The 15,576-nt window shown below is 52.2% G+C and overlaps 2 protein-coding genes and 1 long non-coding RNA gene across 13 annotated transcripts; 2 read left to right on the forward strand and 1 right to left on the reverse strand.

Annotated features, from left to right (window-relative positions):
- The first annotated feature begins 1,740 nt into the window (after nt 1-1,740).
- Nucleotides 1,741-8,098, forward strand: FLAD1 (flavin adenine dinucleotide synthetase 1). Of its 10 annotated transcripts, none has more exons than XM_078156144.1 (9): nt 1,741-1,882; nt 2,225-2,285; nt 2,590-2,778; nt 5,030-5,774; nt 6,156-6,303; nt 6,914-7,012; nt 7,123-7,312; nt 7,674-7,747; nt 7,854-8,098. In XM_078156144.1, exons 3-9 carry the CDS (start codon nt 2,716-2,718, stop codon nt 7,987-7,989), a joined length of 1,455 nt encoding a protein of 484 aa, XP_078012270.1. In that variant the 5' UTR covers nt 1,741-1,882; nt 2,225-2,285; nt 2,590-2,715; the 3' UTR covers nt 7,990-8,098. The 10 variants fall into 10 exon arrangements, with proteins under 10 accessions (XP_078012270.1, XP_020847290.1, XP_078012271.1 ...); XM_020991631.2 differs by having other exon boundaries at nt 2,225-2,273; XM_078156145.1 differs by having other exon boundaries at nt 2,225-2,273; nt 2,630-2,778.
- Nucleotides 8,099-8,200: 102 nt separating this feature from the next.
- Nucleotides 8,201-13,613, reverse strand: LOC110211969 (uncharacterized). Of its 2 annotated transcripts, XR_013487257.1 has the most exons (4): nt 12,719-13,613; nt 9,414-12,501; nt 8,935-9,045; nt 8,201-8,400 (listed from the first exon to the last, which is right to left on the reverse strand). It is a non-coding gene; the product is annotated as an uncharacterized LOC110211969 (long non-coding RNA). The 2 variants fall into 2 exon arrangements; XR_002325537.2 differs by having other exon boundaries at nt 8,935-12,501.
- On the forward strand, nt 8,394-9,075 carry LENEP (lens epithelial protein). The gene is given in 2 exon segments (XM_078156149.1): nt 8,394-8,787; nt 8,789-9,075. Coding segments are annotated over 2 exon segments (186 nt in total). The 5' UTR covers nt 8,394-8,673; the 3' UTR covers nt 8,861-9,075.
- Nucleotides 13,614-15,576: the final 1,963 nt, after the last annotated feature.

Genomic DNA, 15,576 nt, shown 5'->3' on the forward strand with positions numbered 1-15,576 from the left:
CCCTGTATAATCTATGACAAGAAGTTTTTTCATCAAACTCAAGTCCCTGTAGTCTAGTGTTGGCAGTCTTCTGGGCTAGAGACCCCTCCAGATGCTGCTTTTCTACCTATTTCTTTGGACATTAATAAAATTCCCTATTAAGTGTTTAGCCTGAATGGGATAGTCCACATATTGGAAGCAGCCAGTTTGAGATCTTGTACAGTCTTCCACTGACAGAGTGCAGATATGATACAATGAGCAGTTATGGGAAACACTAAGGAATTGGTAGAAATTCTTCAAGGAAAAAAATCTAGACATACTAAATAATTATCTTGGTTTCCAAGGACCCCCTTCTGGCTTCCTCTTCTGAGGTGGAGATTCATGAAATTGTCTGGCTAAGAAAGTTACTGGATTTGAGTTCTATGTAGCCTTTGACCAAGTGACTGACCTTTGGTTTGAGTGGATAAGAAGTCAGTCATTTTACCATGCTATTAATGGTTTTTAAAAATGAGACCTCTTCCTCGTGAGTCTTACCATAGAGTTGGCGATTTTTAGTAGCAGGTGAAATAGCTCACATTTCTATAGTATCAGGCTTAACAAAAGTTTGAAAAATGAGGCTTGTCAGTTAAGTGATATGCCCAAAGCCAAACAGCTACAAAGTGTCAGCTGGAATTTAAGCCCAGCCAGTTCACTTGATTCCAAGTCTAGTACTCTAGTTACTGTGACCAGATGCCTTAGCCACCTTAACTTGGGGTCCAACTCCAACAATTGTCCTTCTTAGAGAGGACCATGACATCAGGGAGATGATGCCATGACATGCAAGAGAACTGTATCTAAGTGACGGAGGGCTGTGCAGAGTCACCAGCCTCACTTTGCCCTCCAGAGCCATCTGGGTCCAGTGGCCAGCTGTATGTCAGGCCGACTGGAAATGGCCCTGGATGCTGTGGGAGACCTTGGCCTCTTTAAGCTTAAGGTCTTTAACAGGTCTCAGTTTGACTGAGGGAACAACCAATGCACCATGTGGTTGTTACCTTAAGGCTGTAAGCGCCACTTACTAGTGTTGCTTAAGCAGAAGGCCTCTTTATAGCAAGCGCTGGAACACTGGTTGAATAGGAAGGCTAGGGGGCAGGCCCCCATCCTCACCTGTAAGTGACCCTAAAAATAAGAGGCAAGAGAAATGAACTATATATTTGACACTTTGGGGAAAGTTCCTGGGCTGCTAAGCATAGCTGGGTTTGGTAGAGGAGTTTTCTTACAGCAGCTTTCTTTAAAAGATAATCCCAACTCGTGTTTTGACAATTCTGCCCAGGGCAGAATTTCCTCCCTCTCCCCAAGAAAAGTTTGTCTTTTAGAGGCGATGGACTAGTAGGACCCCTGTTAAGCATCCATAGAAAAGTACTGTGCCCTCACCTTGGGAAGTCGTTGGTGTCTAACCAAAATTGCGTCTCACCCACCAACCCACCACTTGCCCACCGCGCCTTCACCCAAGGACTACTGTGGGTTAAACTGAGGCCTCTGTCGCCGGATGGTGTCTTTTACTCACGCTGGTTTTCGGCCACAAGAGACCAAAGGCTCTTTGAGGTCCACTGTCTTAGAAACCCGCCCAGAGGTGGAGGCATGAGTGCCCCACCCCGCGTCACTGCACTTCCGGGCGTGACGGCCACGTGCTCGCCACCAACAACAAGCCGGTGCCTCTCCCGCACTCCACTCGCGGCCGGGCTAGGGACAGCCGACTGCACCAATGAAGCCTTGGGGGGTGGGGGCGGTGAGCGGGGCGGTGAAAGCCCGGACCAATAGGCGTGTAGCGGTTGTGTCGCTCAGGAGGAACGCTGGATACGGAAGCCGAGTTGGGACAGCCGGGAGGGAGTTGTAGGAAACCGCTGGGAAGGGGGCAAAGGAGCAGGTGAGAGCGGAGAAATCCTGGCTGGCGGCCTGGGAACCTGCAGCGCGGCCGGAGTGGGCTTGGGGGCCCAGTTTGAAAAAGCGCGCTGTCGGGCCGGGAGAGGGAGAGGATGGTCTCCGCGTGCAAGGCCCGAGGGGCGGGCGATTAAGGACAAAGGTACCCGATACGCAGAAGCAGTGTTTAAAGGGTTGTCAGGGAGCGTGCGGGGGGCTCTGAGAAGGGTCCTTGTGGGGTGGAGAAAGGAGCGTCGGACTGGACCGCGATCACGCACACGGCCCCAGCTCGCTGGAAGCAAGTTTAGACCTTAGAGTTGGTCTAGTCCAAACCCCCTTTATTTTGCAGATGGGGAAACGGAGACCCGAGGTCCAGACAATTAAGTGATTAATCCAAGGTAACTCAGTGAGTAAGTAGCAGAGCCTCGATCCAGTGCTGCTTTTTATTACTCCAAGCACCCTCTTCACTTTTGCTTCCAGGAGAGTCTGCTGCAGCACAACATGCAGTGTGCCACTGAGCAGTCACTTCCCCCTCAGAGCCTCAGTTTCCTCCTCTGCAAAATAATGCAGTTGTGTTATATTACCCCCTAAAGTCCTCTCTAATGCAGATATTCTATGATTCTCTGACCCCCACCTTAAGGGTCTTTCACCTCTCCACAGTTTTCCTTTTAGTTCCCTACAGGTTCCCTCCATTCTAGTCTTGTCTCCCATCAGGCTGATACCTCAGTTGAGCCAAGCTCCTGATTTTCTGTAGAGCTGGCGGGACTCTCATGTTTCCGAGCGTTGTCCCGAGGCCTGGGTGGCTACTGGAGGGTACTGCAAGATCAAAGAAGTTTGACCATGGCCACCCCCAAGAAAAATGTGACTGCTGGCATCATCATCATCGGAGATGAAATTCTCAAGGTGTGTGTGGGCAAAGGGGCCCCCACTTATTCTAAGCATGCCCCAACAGACAGGCATGCAAGGCGTGGACCTGGATCCTAGGCAGCTCTTCCCTTCTCCATCTCCTTTCCCAGGAAGGTGGCTTATTGATTTGAATTGAGGGGGAGAATTGCTTGGCTTGGTCCAGCTGGGAAAGAGGAAGTGAACTTCCCCTACTGCCACCTAGTTTAAACTTGCAGGTTCCATGAGGTGGACCTCCCACTGCCATACACCTCCTTACAACATGACTGAGCCCTTTGCCAGACTGGTTACTTAACTCCCCCTCCCGCTTGTTCATTTTGCTCATCTGTGTTTTTCCCTGGCTTTTGTAAAATTCCCAAAGGAACTCTGTGGAGGTGGGAGCATGTTATGTATTCAGTCATTCAACAGACATTTATTGAGCACCTACTATGTATCTGGAACTTCATACTAAGTAGCATGAGGAATACAAAGCTGTATACAGTATTGTCTATACACTTAAGGAAGGAGCATTTTCTTTTTTAATTTTTAGGCAATTGGGGTTAAGTGACTTGCCCAGAGTCACACAGCTAGTAAATGTTAAGTGTTTGGTCTAAGGCCAGATTTGAACTCAGGTCCTCCTGACTTCAAGGCTGGTGCTCTATCCACTGCGCCACCTTGCTGCCCCAGGAAGGAGCATTTTTTAAGGCTTTGCTATGTGCCAGGCACTATGCTAAGTGCTGGGGATACTAATAAAAGCAAAAACAAAGATAGTACCTGCCTTCACAGAGCTTATATTCTAATGGCAACCAGGTGGCATGGTAGAAGAGCCAAAGTCAAATGTGATCTCAGACGCTTACTAGCTATGTAACTCTGGGCAAGTCACTGAATCTCTTTACCTTAGTTTCCTCAACTGTAAAATAAGGATAATATAGCAGCTACCTCCCAGGGTTGTTGTGAGGCTCAATCAAGACAATATTTGTAAAAGTGCTTAGTACAGTGCCAGGCACATAGAAGGTGGCATAGAAATGCTAGATATTTTTGTTAATGGGGTAGACAGCCCACAAAAGGGGGCTAGAGGGGGCCAAAGTAAAAAGTTAAATGGGAATTAGACTCCTATCAAAATAACTAAAGGACAAGGCCATAAGAAGCGTCCGTCACTTGCATAAGTGATGCACCGTGGTTGGAGCTCCAAAGAGGAAGAGATCACTTCCCAGGTGATTAAGTAACGCTGCATGGAGGAGGCTTTTGAGCTGAACCTTGAAAGTCAGAGGCAGAAATGGTGGGGAGGACATTACAGGGGGCAGGAATAGACTGACCAGTGGATTGAAGATAAAAAAGCACAAGTCAAGTTCAGTGAGCAGTAAATAGTCTGATTTGGCTAGAATACAGGGTACATGTAGGCGGTTAGCAAAGTAGCCAGATCATCGAATGCTAAGATGAGGAATCTGCACTTTAGTCAGTGGGAAGTAGGAAGGTACCGAAGGATTTTGACCTGGTGATGATCAAAGCAGCATTTTGGGAGGACTGGTCTGAGTATCCTCTGTAAGATGGGTAGAGGAGAGGAGAGCCTGGAGGGAAGAAGATCAGATGGAACACAGTAACAGTACAGGCCAGAAGGAATGAAAGAAGGCCTGACTCAGGATGTTGGCAGTGAGAATGGAAGGGCACTGGACGAACTGGGTTCAAATATCAGATTTGCCACTTAAAAGCCTGAGAGACTTAGAATGGCCAGGACTTGGCGACTGATTAGAGGTGAGGGAGAAGCAGGAGAAAAGAGTTAAATGTCATTCTGAAATAGGAAAGTCATGAGGAAGGGCAGGTTCTAGGAGAAGTATAACTTTATTTTGGACCTAATAAGTTTGCAGCAGTACATCCAAGTGGAGACGTCCAGGAGCAATTCTAGATAGGAGACTGGAACTCAAAGGAATAGTAAATGCTGGAGATAAGAGATTGAGGAGTCATCTTCATGGCAGTGTTGTTGAAGCTATGGGAGTAGACAGTCTCACCAAAAGAAAAGGCTTAGAGAGAAGAGTAGAGGGCTAAGTATAGTATCATGGATCTTACCCAATGACTGACTGACTCCATTCCAAATCTTAACCCTAAATGATTTTCCATCCCACTCTCATTCTCTCTCTCTCTCTCCCCCTCTCCCTCCCTCCCTTATGGAACCTCCAAGAAAAAGGCTTTCTTCTCCAGCAGGTGGGAGTAGCTACCCTCCTTCCACATAACAAAACACCAGACCTCTTTACCCTCTCTCCCCCACTTTCCCTAGGGCTACACTCAGGACACAAACACCTATTTTCTGTGCCGGGCGCTTCGCTCCATGGGTGTCCGGGTGTCCCGGATCTCTGTGGTACCAGATGAAGTGATGGCCATCGCAGAGGAAGTGGCTTCCTTCTCCAACCGCTTCACCCATGTCATCACCTCTGGTGGCATTGGACCCACTCACGATGATATCACCTTTGAGGCTGTAGCCCAGGCTTTTGGAGACAAACTCCAGCCCCACCCTCAGTTGGAAGAAGCTGTGAGAGCCCTGGGGGGCACTGGGCAAGAGAAGCTGGTTCAGGTGCCCTCCACTGCCTGTCTCCACTATGGTACTGATCCTGAGACTGGGGTCCCCTTCCGATTCCCCTTGGTTTCTGTCCGGAATGTCTACCTTTTCCCAGGCATTCCAGAACTGCAGCAGCGGGTGCTTGGGGGGCTGTCAGATCTGTTCCGGAATGAAGGGATGCAATTCCACCTTCGTGAGTTATATCTGACAGTGGAGGAATCGTCAGTTGCCTCCATCCTCACAGAAGCACAGGCACACTTTGGACGCCGGCTTGGCATTGGCTCCTATCCAGACTGGAGTAACAACTACTATCGGGTTAAGCTGACACTGGACTCAGACGATGAGGCAGCAGTGGAGGAAGCGAAGGCCTACCTGGCTGCTCACCTGCCCCCTGGAGCCCTGGTGCCGTTTATGCCCAGTGCAGTGGAGCAGGCTGGGGAGGCTGTGTACAAGTTAGCCCAGTCAGGTAGGAAGAAGGCTGCTACAGTTGCTTATCTGTATCTTTCCTTTCCATGCAAACAGTGCTAGTGGGCAGGTGGTGCGACCTTCACTCTGCTTTCTCTGGTTTCTCAGAAGGCAGCTGCTTATCAGGGAAACTATAGAGGAAATGCATGCTTCCCAGGAGAAAGGCTGGACTAGAGATGACCTCTTTAGTTTTCTCTCAGCTCTCGGATTCTGTATATTCTACAGTACCCAGAGGATTGACTTGGTCCTAGCTCCTGGGATGGGACCAAACTGAAGGGATGTTAAACTGCAGAGATGCTGGGAAAGTCCTGAGCAATCATCCCACAGTCCCCTCTGATTGTTCCTACGTGTATCTCCCCCATGCTTCCAATATCCCTGGCAGGGACTCCTCTGGGGAAGAAGGTAGCAGGGGCCCTGAAGACGGTGGAGGAGGCCCTGTCGAGGTACAGCCTGACCCAGCTCTGTGTGGGCTTCAACGGGGGAAAGGACTGCACTGCCCTCCTACACCTCTTCCACGCTGCTGTACAGAGGTATCGCGAAGCCCTGGAATGGGCAGTAGCTGACAGGCCCTCCCAGAGATGCATGCTTCCCCAGACAGCCACTTGCCACCCGTGGCCCCCCATCCCTCCTTCCTGGATCCATTCACCCTGTTTCTCCATCCTGAGTGTGTGTCAGTGTTGAGGAGGAAGGCTGTTCACATCAGTTCAACAAGAATTTGTATGTAGAGTGCCCTCTGTGTATGTGCAAGGCCCTGTGCAAGACACTAGGGAAGATACCTAAGGTTCATTAGACACAAGCCCTCCCCTCATGGAGATTATAGTCTTGTTGGTGTGACACCATTGGAATGCGTGACAACCAAAGAACAGTAAAACACATTCACTATTCAAGTGTTGGATCGTGTTCTGTAGGAGATATATATTTAACAAGTTGGGGAAAATCAGGCTAGGGCTGGCTTCCTGGAGGAAGAAAATCTTAAGCTGGGCCTCGAGAGGTGGGTGTGCAGGGTTTGGATATAAGAAGACAAAGGAGGGTATTCCAGAATGGGGTGGGGGAGAGGACAGTGCACACTGTTTTAGAGGGCTCTCTCTACACAAATGGAGGAACCTGTGGGCCCTGACCCCTCTCACCACCTACCCAAAGGAAATTCCCAGAGTCCAGGGTCCCGCTGAAGATTCTCTACATCCGTAGCATCTCTCCCTTCCCAGAGCTGGAGCAGTTTCTGAAGGAGACAGCCAAGAGGTACTGGGGATCAGGAATTTCGGGCTGGGAGAGCTGAGGGTTATGGGAGTTGAGAGGAGTGGGGAGTTGCTTGATTATGGGTTCAAAAGGTCGTTTATGGGCCTCTCCAGGTATAAGCTGCAAGTCTTACAGGCTGAGGGTGACATGAAGCAGGCATTGAGTGAACTTAGGGCACAGAACCCCCAGCTGGAGGCTGTGTTGATGGGAACAAGGAGAACGGATCCTTCATCCCGAAGCCTCAGTCCCCTCAGTCCCACTGACCCAGACTGGCCCCGGTATATGCGCATCAACCCACTACTGGTGAGAGAGAAAACATTTCCAAATACCCCCTCAGACTCCCTTCTTTTCTTCATGTAGAATGAGGCAGGTGGCATTTTGGGAAAACTCAGGAGGGATCAGATAGAAACTAGGACCAGCATTCTATCCTTTCTTTAAAAAACTAGGGGGAGGGAGCTGAGGATGAGGTACTAGATTTCACCTGTAAAGTATAGGAGAGGATCAGAAGGAAGAGCAGCCCCTCCCTCTGGGGATCAAGATTAGGAATATGGGTGAGTAGAAATGCTTGGATCTGCTCATTCTCCCAGAAGTGGAAAAGGAGGCAGGGCATATGGGTGATCCAAATGTAGTGCTGCTGTTTAGTGAAGTGACTCTTGTTCCCCAGGACTGGACGTATAGAGACATCTGGGATTTCCTTCGTCAGCTGTTTGTTCCTTACTGCATCCTGTATGACTGGGGGTAAGCGCTAGCAGGAGTGGGGGCAGGAGTAGGGAATGATAAGGGAACACTAAAATGGGGAGTCGGATATTTACAGGGACTGTGTCTTTCCTCCCTGTGTCTCCAGCTACACTTCCCTTGGCAGCCGAGAGAATACAAAGAAGAATGTGGCCTTGAAGTACCCAGGCCCTGGGGGATTCCCTGCCTATCGACCAGCCTACCAGTTGGAGAATGAAGATGAAGAACGAAATTCACGAACCTGACTCTGTGAACTTGCTGTTAGACTGGGGGATTTTGTTCCTGTCTGTTGCATCTCCCAATCCCAGCAGCCCCGCCGTCAGTGCTGACCAATAAATGGTGTCTTCTGCTGTGTCCATTGCTTCTGCTACCTCATCCTTTCTAGTGGTCACAGCTACCATGGATGTGATTGGGACCCCCTCCTCCCCAAAACTTCAGCAAAGCCCCACCCTCAGAGACCCAGGAGTTGGGGCAGAAATCCAGAAGTAGAGGGTTGGGCTGCCTCTTTGCCTAGACATCCTTGACATTGAGCAGGGGCGGGGGGAGTTAGGAGGATGGGAGCTGAGGGTGTGAAAAAAGAGGGGCTGGATAGCTTGAGCTGACTGTGATGCTTCTCTATGCCAACATCAGCAGGGCTCCACATGAGGATATATGACCTGTGGAGGAGGGAAGAGAGAGCTGGGCCAATGGGTAGTTTGGCAGGATTCCCAGGGCTCTGTGAGGGGAGGGACAAGGGGTCAGATACTCCCCTCCCAACACCCATCCAGTCCAGGCTGACACAGCCTATTATTTCTCATTCCAGAATCTCCCCTTGCCTCATCCAAGGGCTTTGTCTCTGCTAGTCATGAGGGCACCCAGTCCCCAGGGCAGGAGAATGTTTATAAAGCCCAAGGGAGCCAGCCACCTTTCTCCCACGGAGAAGTATTCCCATGCGACCGAGGGCTGTACCCGTAGCCCAGGCCTTGCCCTTCTCCCTCAACCAGGCCCTTCATGATGCAGGGTTCCGATTGCCTGTTGCCAAGATGGGCACAAGCTGGGGGGGTACTCCATCGATTCCTGAAGGAGGTGGCTTATATCCTTCTCTGCTGTTGGTGTATTAAGGAGCTGCTAGACTAGCCCAGGTATTCAGGATGCTCCCTGCCCACCCCCACCCATGACACCATACTGGGCACTCTCAGGTGGGTACACACTGGGGACTAGACTTGAGCTTTCTTGGTAAAGTTCCTTCTTCTGAGCCTCCCCTTTTCTCCTTCTAGTGCCTCCTTCGTCTCTTGGAGACTCCTTGTGTCCTCTGTGCTTACCTGAGAGTACCAATAAATGAGTGAAGTTCAGTGCCTACTGTGAGCTGTGTGGGCTTCCAGCCTCTTTCAACTCTGAGGCCATTTGATTTCTAGCCTCTCAGGACAATCAGAGCCAATTCCCTGCACAAGCAGGATCTGTGTGAGCTGGTATAGGGGGAGGGCAAGGTAGGAGTTCATAAGAACAAGGAGGTAGGAAATACACTGTCTTGTGCCAGGTTGAGGGGGGTTTGTTTTGGGGTTTTTTTGCTATTGAGAAAGCATGACCCTTATGGGGGTGGGGGGCACCAATGGCTTAGTATTATGGGCCCCTCCGTGTCTCGAATTGTTAATGTATTCAAAAGTTTCTCTATCCCAGATATAGCACATACCACCTTCCCATGCAAAAATGCCAGGGATAGGACACCTCTCTCTCAGAACCCTGGATTCCATTGTCCTCTCTGTAAAAATGTAGAAAAAGGGATAGAACCCCAGTCCCAGTCCTTGGCCTAGGAAAGGAGACCAGGATAGTGGAAAAGAGAAAAGCGGCTTCCACAATCCAATCTACCCCTTCTGCTCCCTTTACAAGGGCCTGGCCCCCATTTTGCCCTAACCTACCCTGTGACTCAGGCCCTGGCCTCCTGCCTCTACCAGGCCCTTTCCTGTCTCCCGCCCCATGACCAACCCCACTCCACCCAGCTGGAGTTGGGATATTGCCCAAAGGACGAGGGGGAGGGGGGAGAGTCTGAGTACAGGGGGCTGACAAAGGAACCTATGCCAGGGGAGTGGAGAAAGCAATGGGATGCTTGGCAAAGGGGACTTTGGGGAAGTGGTGGGTGGAGATGGGCAGAGCTGTGGTCTGTGAGAGAGAAGAAAGTCAGAAAAAGAAGCAGTGACAGAGGGAGAAAGACAAATTCAATGTGCAATTTGAGCTAGGGGAAGCCAGATAGACACTTGGGAGGGTGAGACCTGGCAGCTGGAGGGGATACGTTAAGAATTAGCAGCGTCTTTCTTTTCCCCCACTTCCATTCCCTTGTCTCATTGTACTCACACCAAATATATTCTCTTTTCTTTTTTCTTGATGAGCCTGGTGTGAGCAATAAAACCTTCTACCTGCCTCCCCAGCTTAGTAGGGGAGTGAGTTGGTTTTCTCTTCACTACTCCCCTTTCTGCCACCTCCAGGTTCCCACGAGTACAGGTGGAAAGTGGAGAGGAAGGCAACCCCGCACCCCTTCTTTTACCCTCTAATATTCTAGCTGGTATAAGGCAGTGGGGTTAAACTCAAATAGAAACACGGGCTGCTAATCCTTACCTAAAGATACCTATTTCCTTAGTTTACAATGTACTGTTATCTATGTTTTATTGTATTTTTATTTATTTTGTTAAATATTTCCCAGTTTTAATCTGGTTCTGCCGCTCTGGGGAGTGTGTTTTACATAAGTACCGTCCACCCACTCTCCACAAACCGCGTTTCCCTTCTTCGTTCACAAGGTTCCAGTCTGAGCTGTCCCAGGTAGGATCCTCAGGGTAGAGGAAGGCTGTTTAGGTCGCAGAGTTGGGGCAGATGAAGGCTAATGATAGACAAGGTTTCAGCCCACCTAGGAAACACTATGAGGGATTCTTTAACATAACTTTTCAAAAACACATATAGAATGCCAGAAAATTCTGCTCTCCGTGACCGCTAGCTATTTTATGAAGCCAGGTTTCGTTTATCACAATGAAGGCTTTAGCCTTGAGTGAGCAAGATTAATGCCCTGCCCACCAACGGTACGGTAGTTATTTGTGTTTTGGACTTGGGGGGGGGGTGATTAAGAAGTGAATGTTGCCTATATTTCTCCCACCCAGTGCCCTAGCGGGCAGTGCCAGATTCTATGCTCTGTATGACTGAAGGGAAAGGAGACACTGGGGTGCGCTTTGAGCAGGGGTCCTGGGGACTCGAAGGGGCTTCCCCGGGAGGCAGAGGGGGCTTTCCGAGTCGGCGTTTGGAGCAGCGCGGACATCTAGCGGCTTCCAGGGGAACTGAAGCAACCCCGGAAATTGGAAGCTAGACGCGGAGAGAGAGGGGACCAGACCCGAAAGGGACCCCTAGGAATCCCCTGGGAAGAGGAAAAATGGAGCGGAAGCCGGGGCTTCACAGCCACTCCACTAGGGGCCCCATGGTGGAGTCTTGGACCCCTGGATTGGGAGGAGGAAAGGTATTACTTTATCGCGTAAATAAATGGGATATCACAGTTTAAGAAAAGAACAAAAACCAAAAACCAGACCCTTGGTATCCAGCATCTTCCTGATTGCGAGGTCGGGAAGGGGTCACTGGTGGGCATAGAGCAGTTGGACTCAGCACCAGCTTTTTTTTTGGGGGGGGGGAAGGCATATATTTGCATCTTAGTTGCATCTGAGTCATTTCCTTTCTGTATGAAAAAATTCCCCCTCTCTTCCCTCACAGGGTCCTTCTTTTCTGTGGTGGTCTCCCACCCCAGGTCCCACTGCCCTTCTCGAATTCTCCCAGATTCCTTCCCTCTTCCCTCCTTGACCAATCCCTCAAACCCCTGCCTTTTCCCCCAGGCTCTCGCCCTCAATTCACAGCTCCTATCTACAACTCTACAAATACAGGTCTCCAGGGGCAAACTACCCCAATACAACTGATTTCTCCTCCCTCCCGACCAGCGCCCCCTGCAGTCCAGCGGAGGGGGGAAGGAGTCAGGAGTGGGGCGGGGTCTATTTTCACCACCCGCCTCCCCCACCCCCCTGTAGTTTTGGAAACTTACTCCCCAGAGCTTCCTGGGGCTAAATTTAAATTTACCTGCCTAGGCCCTGGGGGGCGCAAAGATCCCAGCGGAGATTAGAGCGCTGGAGTAGACTGCTGCGCACCCGAGGCTCGGAATAGTCACCGGAGTTATAAATAGAGCCGCCCGCAGATGCTAGTGGGGGGAGACCAGGGAAAGGGGAGGGTGCCCCCCCGGCAGCCGCGGCCCCTTCAGGTGGGTTGGGCGGTCGCAGTGGGAGCGCTGGGGTGGCGGCGGCTGGGGGGGCTGCGGTCTGGGCGCCCCCAGCGGTTTCCTGGGCGGCTGGTACTTCGAGGGAAGCAGTGGAAGCAGTGGGGGGCCACAAGTTAAGAGGTGGGCGCAGCAGGTATACTCACTTGGGGTCACAGCTTCCCTGATAGGAGGCGGCTGGCCCCCCAATCCCAAAACGCTGGACCTCCAGGCCTGTAGTCCTGGAGAACTCCTTCCCTCCACACCTCAAAATATATTTCCCTAGTTCTCAGAGCATTTTTACACCCAACCACATATGCCTTCCTGGCTGCCCCTTCTCCTGATCTTTACTTCTATCCTAGAGGATGGGATACCACCTCCCACTGCCAACTCCATTCTCAAGGCAAATATCTTTATTTTTCGGTTTACTTACCCCATGCCTCACCTCGCCCTGTCCTCTATCTCCAGCAGATTACCTATCTGGGTGGACATTTTACATCTTGTTGGTCTAGAAAGCAGGATGGGAGAGAGGAGGATCAAGCCCAGGTCTGGAGAGTCTGGAGCTTCCCTTCCCGCCGCTTCCCTCAGGAGGCACCTGCAGGCCTCTCAGCACCCATTACCCAATCCCAGCCCAGCCCAGGACGGACTGGCAGGCCAAGGTGGCAAGAGGCCTTAGGGGGCTGGGGTTTCGAGAGAGCGGGGTTGGGGGACTGCAAGAAGCATACGTTTTTCTGCTTCAGATATTCTCAACGGTTTGGTTTAGGATGGCAAGAAGCTGTCCCACCTTCCACCATGGCAGCCGGGATCCCAGGGGAGCCGTAGGATGGAGTCTGTAGAGACTGAAAGGAGAAAACTTGAAAGGTCGAAGGAGGTTGGATGGATTGGGGATGGGGAGGGGCTGCGGAGAATAGAAAGATAAAGATAGGGACTAAGCGAAAGGAGAAAACAGTAATTATTCAGATTCCTGGGGAAATGAAGAATTGAAATTCCTCTTTTTTGCTAAGCGACCAAGATGCTACCAACCCCATACCCCAGCAGGGGTTGGGGGGCGGGAATAGGTAGCTGTTGGTGGAGGCTGGACCCTCACAGCCTAGCGCCCGGCTTCCTAGGAGGTCACGGCAACCTTTCCAGTACTTTAGTAGCGTGACCTTGGACAACTCAAGTAACGTGAGACTATTTCCTCATCTGTAAAATGGGGATACTAATATACGTAATGCCTACCTCACAGGGTTGTTGTGAGGCTCAAATGAGATAATGTTTGTAAGACGCTTTGCAAATTTCAAAGTGCTATATAAATATCAGCTATTATTACTTATATCGTTATTTCTTGTGCCAATTTGTCCTTGGCCCTCCCTCCGTTTCCTCCCCTCCATTATGCCCATTATGCGTGCCCTCTCTCTACTGACTGTTTAACTCTACCCCTGGCATAGCCCCTTCTTGTTTCGAATGTGCCCCTGGCACTGCCCCCTCTCGCCTGGCACCGGCCCTTCCCCAGGCCAGCCTGTCCCAGGAGGTAAGGAAGAAAGGAATAAACCCCGGCCTGGACCCAACTCCTTCCAAGCTCTTACAAACCGGACTCTGTCCGCCGAGGCCAGGAAGAAAACCCGGAGAAACTCCTGACCATCTCATCTACACAGGGACCCGGGGGGGGGGCGGGGGGGGTTACGGGACGGGGGACGGAGAACGGATGGGAATGGATGGAAAACCCGGAGCGGATCTCCAGAATCAGTGTTCCCACCCCTTCACACACCCCCCTTAAATGCCCCAGAACCTCACCCCCCCTAATTCTCCAGTGAGATAATGTCTGGGGGTGGGGGGCTGTTTGCCTTGGCCTGAGCCCTCTGGGGCGCCTCACACTTTCCGCCCCTGGCTGGGGCGCAGGGCAGCGGCCCCGAGGCTGAGTCACGGCCGGCTAGGGAGGGAGTGTGGATGAGGGAGGGGCCCGGACCCGAGCTCCTCCCCTCCCCCTAGCCAGGGGATCCCGGGTCAGCCCGGGTGAGGGACTGGGCCCCCGCGACGCCGCCCATTGTGGTCCAACAGGTTCAGCTAGTGTCCCGCGAAGCCACCTGCTGGGGGGGGAGGGAGCCCCCGGGCCGAGGAAAGGACGGGAACAGAAGAGAAGAAAGAGCGAATCTGACCCGGTTCGGCCTGGCCAGAATGGGAAGCGAACCTGGCCAGCTTGACTTGAGTGGGAGGGGGTCCTTCAGGGAGCGGGAGGCGCCTGGCTCCTAACGGAGCCTCCCAGTTCGCTCCTGTACCTTCGGTTGGGGACAGGGTGAAGTACAAAGTGCCCTCCCTCAGGTGGCTGTCCTGCTACAAACTCACTCCCTCTACTTAGACCCCCCCCTCCAAAAAAAAGCTTTGGTCTCTCGGTCGTGTTCCGGCCAGGATACCTCTCCACAAAAGCCTCAGTTTCCCCAGTTACCGAAAGGTGAAAGGAATTCAAGGCTCTCGAGCTAGGAGAGGAGGGGCGGGGAGAAGAAGCAACGTGCCATCCCCATTCCCCCGCCCCCTTCCATGAACCCAGCCCCTCCCCGTTGGCAGTGCCAAGGCCGCAGCCGGGCAAAGGGCTGGAACTCAGAGGCAGAGTCCTGCCTTCGGGTTTAGCCTAAGCGTAGGTCCCCACCCCGTGGGGTACCGTCACGCGTGTGGGAGGGACACGTAATGAAGTCTCCAAGTCCAGACCCCTTCCCTCCAGTCTAAGGGGAATGGGGGGGGGGGAAGTGAGGGACATGGATCTCAGGCTTTGGCCATTGGTGACTCCACCCTCCCTTTCCCTCCCTCCTTCTGCTGGGCTTCTGCTGTGACCTGATTATTTCCCCTGCTCTGGTTTACCACCCTTCTCTCGCCCTATACCGAGTCCCTGATTCCACCCCCAATCAATTCCCACCTCCCTTTCCATTAACTCCTTCACAAGCCACTTCCCTCCCTTTTGCTGTCCCACCGTTTAGGGAGCCTTTGGGACTGGATGGGAGAACTAGGGAGAAGGGGGGAGGGGCTGGTGCCCAGGCCGCTGCAGACAAGGTCCCCAACCCCCCCTCCCCTTCTCCCTGTACCATTCCAGTCCAGAAGCCCCGCCCCTCTCCCCAAGGGCCAAGTTGGGGGCGGGACTGAAATTTCGATTGATGGGTATTTCAACCAATAGAAGAGCTGGGCGGTGGAGCTAAGAGGGCGGGGGCGGGGCATCCCCTTCGGGTTGGATGGGGGTAGAGGGTGGGGTCTGGGTTAAGGTGGACTGGGGAAGATAGCTGCAGGAGGAGGGAGAGGGCAAGAGCTACCGCGGCAGGTGAAGGGGAAAAACAGGGAGAAAAGGAAAGAAGAGAAGAGAGGAGAGAGGGACAGAAGAAGGCGAAAGAGGAGGGGAAGGGAGACAAGGAAGGGGAAAAAGAGGGAAGGATAGACGGTGCAGTGTACTAAAGGGACAGGCTGGACTAAGGGGTTGAAGTTTATGTCCTTATTGGGCGGAGGGGGGGCCTGAGGGGGGGGTGGAAAACCAGGAAGTGACAGAGGGTGTAGCCAGGGCTGGGGAGGGGAGTGGGGGGGGTTGCAAGAGGGGGCGGGGGGAGGGAGGGAGGGAGGGATG

The sequence above is a fragment of the Phascolarctos cinereus genome, unplaced genomic scaffold (genome assembly GCF_003287225.1).
Source record: "Phascolarctos cinereus isolate Bilbo 61053 unplaced genomic scaffold, phaCin_HiC Scaffold_5;HRSCAF=322, whole genome shotgun sequence".
Lineage (NCBI taxonomy): Eukaryota > Metazoa > Chordata > Mammalia > Diprotodontia > Phascolarctidae > Phascolarctos > Phascolarctos cinereus.